General features: G+C 33.0%; 1 protein-coding gene across 1 annotated transcript in view; it reads left to right on the top strand.

Moving 5' to 3' along the window:
- The first annotated feature begins 2,048 nt into the window (after positions 1-2,048).
- LOC107497775 (phosphatidylinositol 3,4,5-trisphosphate 3-phosphatase TPTE2-like) overlaps positions 2,049-6,000 on the top strand; it is a 63,451-nt gene continuing 59,499 nt past the window's right edge. The window contains exons 1-3 of the mRNA XM_036228518.1: positions 2,049-2,089; positions 3,276-3,437; positions 4,621-4,740. Coding sequence (XP_036084411.1) covers positions 3,286-3,437; positions 4,621-4,740 — 272 coding nt within the window. The 5' untranslated portion in view covers positions 2,049-2,089; positions 3,276-3,285. The remainder of the gene's footprint in view (positions 2,090-3,275; positions 3,438-4,620; positions 4,741-6,000) is intronic.

Below are 6,000 nucleotides of genomic sequence, written 5' to 3'. Positions count from 1 at the left end.
TTCATTTTTTTAAAAATGGCTGAGTAATATTCCATTGTATATATGAACCATAATTTCTTTATCTAGTCATCTGTTCATGGGCATTTATGTTGCTTCCATATCTTGGCTATTGTAAATTGTGCTGCCATGAATATTGGGGTGCATAGATCTTTACGAATTATTGTTTTCGTTTTCTTTGGATAAATACCCAGAAGTGCAATTGCTGGGTCAAAAGGTATATCCATTTTTAATTTTTTGAGAAACCTCCATACTGTTTTCTATAGGGGCTGTGCCAATTTGCAATCCCACCAACAATGTATGAGGGTTCCCTTTTCTCCGCATCTTCACCAACACTTGTCATTCTTTGATTTATTGATGATAGCCATTCTGACAGGTGTCAGGTGATATCTCATTGTGGTTTTAATTTGCATTTCTCTGATGATTAGTGACCTTGAGCATCTTTTCATATGTCTATTGACCATCTGTATTTCCTCTCTGGAGAAGTATCTGTTCAGGTCTTCTGCCCGTTTTTTTAATTAGATTGTTTGTTTGTTTGTTTTGCTGTTGAGTTGTATGAGTTTTTATATATATTTTGAATATTAACTTCTTATCAGACGTATCATTAGCAAATATCTTCTCCCATTCAATCAGTTGTCTTGTTGTTTTGTTGATGGTTTCCTTCATTGTACAAAAACTTTTTAGTTTGATGTGGTCCCATTTGTTTATTTTTTCTTTTGTTTCCCTTGCTCATGGAGGTATGTCCAAAAAGAAATTCCTGTTAGTAATATCAGAGAGTTTACTGCCTATGTTTTCTTCTAGAAGTTTTATGGTTTTGGGTCTCACATTTAAGTATTTAATCCATTTTGAGTCTGTTCTTGTATATGGTGTAAGAAGGTGATCCAGTTTCTTTATTTATTTTACATGTATCTGTCCAGTTTTCCCAACACTATTTATTGAAGAGACTATCTTTGCCCCATTGTATATTCTTACCTCTTTTGTCAAATATTAAGTGAGCAATAGGTGTGGATTTTTTTTCTGGGCTCTCTATTCTGTTTCATTGATCAATTTTTCTGTTTTTAGGGAGTACTATGCTATTTTGCTTACTGTAGCCTTATAGTATAGTTTGATATCAGATAGTGTGATCCCTCCAACTTTGTTCCTCTCTCTCAAGATTGCCAGGGCTACTTGGGGTTTTTTATGGTTCCATATAAATTTTAGGATTATTTGTTCTAGGTCTCTGAAAAATGTCATTGGTATTATTTTTAAGTTTATTGGGGTAACATTGGTTAATACAATTATACAATTTTCAGATGTACATTATAATTTGACATCTATATATTCTATTGTGTCATCAGTTTTCTTCAGTACCATATATTTGATCCCCTTTACCCTGGTTACATCTTCCCTCCTCCCCCACGAACTACCCTCTGGTAAGCACTAGTCTATTGTCCATGTCCATGAGTCTCTGCTTGTCCTGTTCATTTGTTGCTTTTAGGTTTATATCCCACATATAAGTGATATCATGTGACTTTCAACTTAATGTTTAATTATCATATTCATGGAGTGTCTTGTTTCAAGAGGGAATATTACAAGACAAGAGTGTCATTTACTCCCTCCCTACCCATTCCTGAAATCTCTTATTTTATTGCTGTGGATGACTTGACTTGTCCAGGATCTGACAGCTCATTAATGGGAGAGCTGGAACACAGAGCTCTTCTACCACTCTCCTCTGTTTCCATGCTATTTTTTTTTATAGTACAGATTACTTATTTCTTAATTTTTTTCCTTTTTTATGTTTTATTATTATGGTTACATTGGTTAATGAAATCCATGCTATTTTGCTTTAGTTGATGACCCCAAGTTAGTGTTGCTAAACATCCACATATTAAAGTAAAAACAGTCGTGAAGCAGACAGGTGAAAAATTTAGTTATTAGTAAAAAGCCTTTTGTTATGAAACTCCTGAAAATTTTTTAAAAATTATATTTATAAAGGCCTTTGTTTATTTGTTAAAATCATATCATATATTAGAAGAAATTTGATTTTTAATTCTTTTTGCAGCTTCAAAATTAAGAGACTTGTGTACTTAATTCTATCATCCGTTACATACAGGTATGTGAGACCCTTGAAAAGGAGATAAATATGTATAAAACTTAATAGCAATATTTTTTAATGAGTAAGGATTTTTAAGGGGGAAAAAACATTTCCACTGTCAATGTATTGCTAAATAGTCTCTATGCCCCATTTAATACAATTTATCTTGGAATTTTAGTTTCAGCTGCACATTAAGTATTGTGAAAAAATGGCATTTACTTAAGTCTAATAGTAACACATTTAATATGTTTTTGCTATCTGCGAAAGTAAAAGTGAAGTATGCATTTTAAAATTCCATAAATAAAGTATAAAATACCTATTTGCATAAAATTGCTTCTTAATTCTGGAAGCATTCTATGTAGGCTTCTTCTAGACATTATAGTAAGATTCATACTGTAATACAAATTCACACAATATACTTGCTTCCTTTTAAATATATACATTTTATTTTTGTTGCAATTGTAAAAAAGTACTTTTAAGACTAATTTATCTTCATAGGTTATATAAGTAGTATAATCAATTTATGGAGAATGTCTTTAGAATATATAAGAGAAAAGATTAGGAGACACTTTAGAATTCAATCATGTATGTGTTTATGAAATTGAATTTCTTCTCATGTACCGAGCACTGTTCTAGAAACATTTTTTAATATGTAAAATCTCACCAATAAAAAAATCATATTGGCCAAAGCGATCCTTTAAGGGCATATTTTAGTCATACTTTTGCTTGGTTTTTATTACCAAATTCTTAAAAATTATCTAGATTAATGAGGTTTTATTTATTAAGAGAAATATTTTAAAAGCCCCTTATAAAATTCACAAATTTTAAGAAGAGTTTATAAGCAGAGATATGTAGTTTTAATTCAGCTTGTCTATTCTATTTTAGAGTATTAGTCTGATAGGTCTATGATAAAAGTTCACAATAACGTGAAGTGGTTTGGTGGAAATTTTGTTTCCCTAACAACTGCTTCTTTTGGGTGAAAACTGAGTAAGTTTTTCAGATTCTAAGGCAATGCAGTTCTCCCTACCACTGCAGAGTTTAATCCTAAATAATGACATTTTGTTATCAGATCATTGGCCTAAATGTTGTCACTATAAAGGTGAAAATCACTTTATTTTTATTCTAGTTATTTATTTATCTATCTATCTATCTATCTATCTATCTATCTATCTATCTATTTATTTATTTATTTACTTGCTTGTAGACTATTTGGAATGTTGCTGGTCTTTGTGGATGTTTCCCTCATCATTACAGCCCTACTTGTCACTGATAACACAATACATATTCCTTTGGCATATCATTTGATTTCTTTATCTATTGCTTTATTTTTTTTAATGGATGTTCTTCTTCAAATTTTTATAGAAAGGTAAGTTTGTTTTTTTTTTATACAAACATATAAAGATATTTTGTACTGCTATGAGAAGCATCCTAAAATGATTACCAGTCAACTCAACCAAATGTGTCCTTCTTTATCAAAATAATTTTCTTGGAAGCATGGTATGTAAGAGAAACAACAATCTAAATCTCACTTTCTACTAGATTGGGCTTTAATATCATTATTGCAACTGTCATTCTAGTCTTTGACAATGTGTTCTAGATAATTTTTTCAAAATTAAAGCTTAAAGGGTTTGCAAAATGGGGCCAGGCAGTTTATGTGTCTACATGCACATTTTTAAGAGGAACATGTGTGTGAAATACTTGTATAAATATTAACACTTCCATAACGAATCAAATCCAAATAAAAGCTGACAGTATATTAAATACTAGGTAATAGGTAAGTTAGATAAAAACTTTTGTTAAGGACCAGAAGATACCTGAGGCAGGCTCATACCATCAGCAAAGGAGCAGCAGATCTTCTCTGTTCACTGGCTTTCTAAGAAAGTGCATGGAGTGAGCTAAGACTTGGAGCTGGATTGCTGTGGGAGTCAGGGACTAAATTTTCTGGCCTCACTTTATTCAGTTAACTCAGAGCTCGTAAGGGGCAACCCAAAAATTGGAAAAAGCTTTCCTTGGAGCACAAGTGCCCATGGCTGAAGGAGCCAGTATTGGGGAGAAAGGTACAATGGATAGAAGTTAAGCTTTGCTCAGGGAAATTCATACCAGCCCATTGGGATTTTACTGTCGGTGTAAAATCAGATGATAAGTTTGCAGGCCAAAGTAATGGACCCCCCTCCCTCTCACCAGCTCATCTTCTACATTCTCTATAGCTCCAGTTTCTCTAAGGCTGTGTCATGCTCAGCTTTCATTGCCCAATAGTACTGCCCAACACCCCACTTTTCTCTCCCACCTATGTGAAGACAATGCTTGCCTCTTGTTCGATGGTTTAGTTATATCTCATACTATAATTAAGTTGCTTTTGTAATATGTATGTATGTATAAAATAATGAATATAAATATTTTCTCCTTAGTCTAGTTTAGTAAATGAATTTTAAGTAATCCATTGAAGTAGAACTCTTCATGGAGAAGAGTTAAATAATTTGTGTTCTTAAAATATCCTTATCTCTTCTTTGGGAAGCATAAACTTACTTATATTTTGTTTTATATTACAGGATACAACTCTATTTTTCTGATACGCTTAACTTATTAGATGCTTTCATAATTGTGGTGACACTATTAGTTAATATCATTTATATTTTTTATGACTTTGGGTTTCTTAAAGATATCCCCAGGTAAGAAACATATGATTCACTTCTCTTAAACATTTTCTTTGGCTTTCATTCTGTGTAATCTTTATAACACTGAATGTGCTGTTTCAATGTCAAATAGCTGCTTGAAAATTAAATATTTAGATAAATTTTCACATATTTGGAAACTAAAGGATTAGTGGGACCAGTAAAGAGTGTACACACTAAGTACCTTTAATTGAATGAAGAAGATGGAACACCCAAAGTAGAAACTGGAGACTTTGCCACTTGTATTAACTTTAACTTTTCTACATTTTTAAATTCTCACTAAATTGCAGTTTGAATTTCAACCACAAATTCTTATGCATGAAATTACTACGTTTTTCCTATCACCAAGATTATATTGGTTTAAGCATATGCAAAATTTGAGTGACTCCAATGATGATTCTCTGAAAAAGCATATGTAACAGAAAACTAAGTGACATGGATAACAACACAGAGGTAGAGTTTGCAGTGTAGTGTATTTGCAATGAAGAAAGCTGAGGCGAAGTTAGAATGGTTAGGGATCAAGAAACTAAAATGTACGTGAGACACTGATGGCTTTTTTTCCTTTTCCTCTTCCTACTCTGGCAATGAGAAAAAGAGAGCAAATGTGTACTGGGATATAGATGTTTTGTGGCTCACTAGGCTTATTCATTAGTCAAATAGTTTGCTTCTTTCCACACTTCAGCTTCCCAGGAATTCAATTCAGGTCCCTATGAAACTTGATAGCCTTTTGGAGTTATCTGAAAATAACTGAAGCCAATGGAGTCCTCTGACTGGTATCTCAGCATCATCTAAGAGATTACTAAAAATGCAAGAAGAAAAATACCTCAGGGCCCATTCTAGACTTATTGAATCAGTATGCACACTCAAGTTAGAGAAGCACTAGTCCAAACCATAGTTCTCTGCCATTGTGTTTCTTTCTGATGGTAGGCGAGACACTAGCTAGCACACTTGGGAATTATATCAGTCTGCTGCCTGCCTGATGTGTGTTAGCAGCTGTAGTGAACCTCTGTTACTGATGGGAATAAAAAATGTGAACAAGAACCCTCAGTTTGTATTGATGGGAAAAAAAATTTAAAAATACTCATCGTAAACCACAAAAGAACCACATATTATAAAAGTCTATTACACAACCAAAAACATCTCCAAACATTGTCAAATGCCCCCTAAGTGGATGGGGGGGAGGCTTGACGGGTGGGGGGTATGTGCAAAATTGCCCCTGGTTAGGAGCCACTCCTCTTACTTCATATTGACAAAATC

This window comes from Rousettus aegyptiacus, unplaced genomic scaffold (assembly GCF_014176215.1).
Source record: "Rousettus aegyptiacus isolate mRouAeg1 unplaced genomic scaffold, mRouAeg1.p scaffold_m13_p_11, whole genome shotgun sequence".
In the NCBI taxonomy this organism is placed as follows: Eukaryota; Metazoa; Chordata; class Mammalia; order Chiroptera; family Pteropodidae; genus Rousettus; species Rousettus aegyptiacus.
The sequence above is the reverse complement of the archived record's forward strand: the minus strand, read 5'-3'. Positions and strand labels throughout refer to the sequence as shown.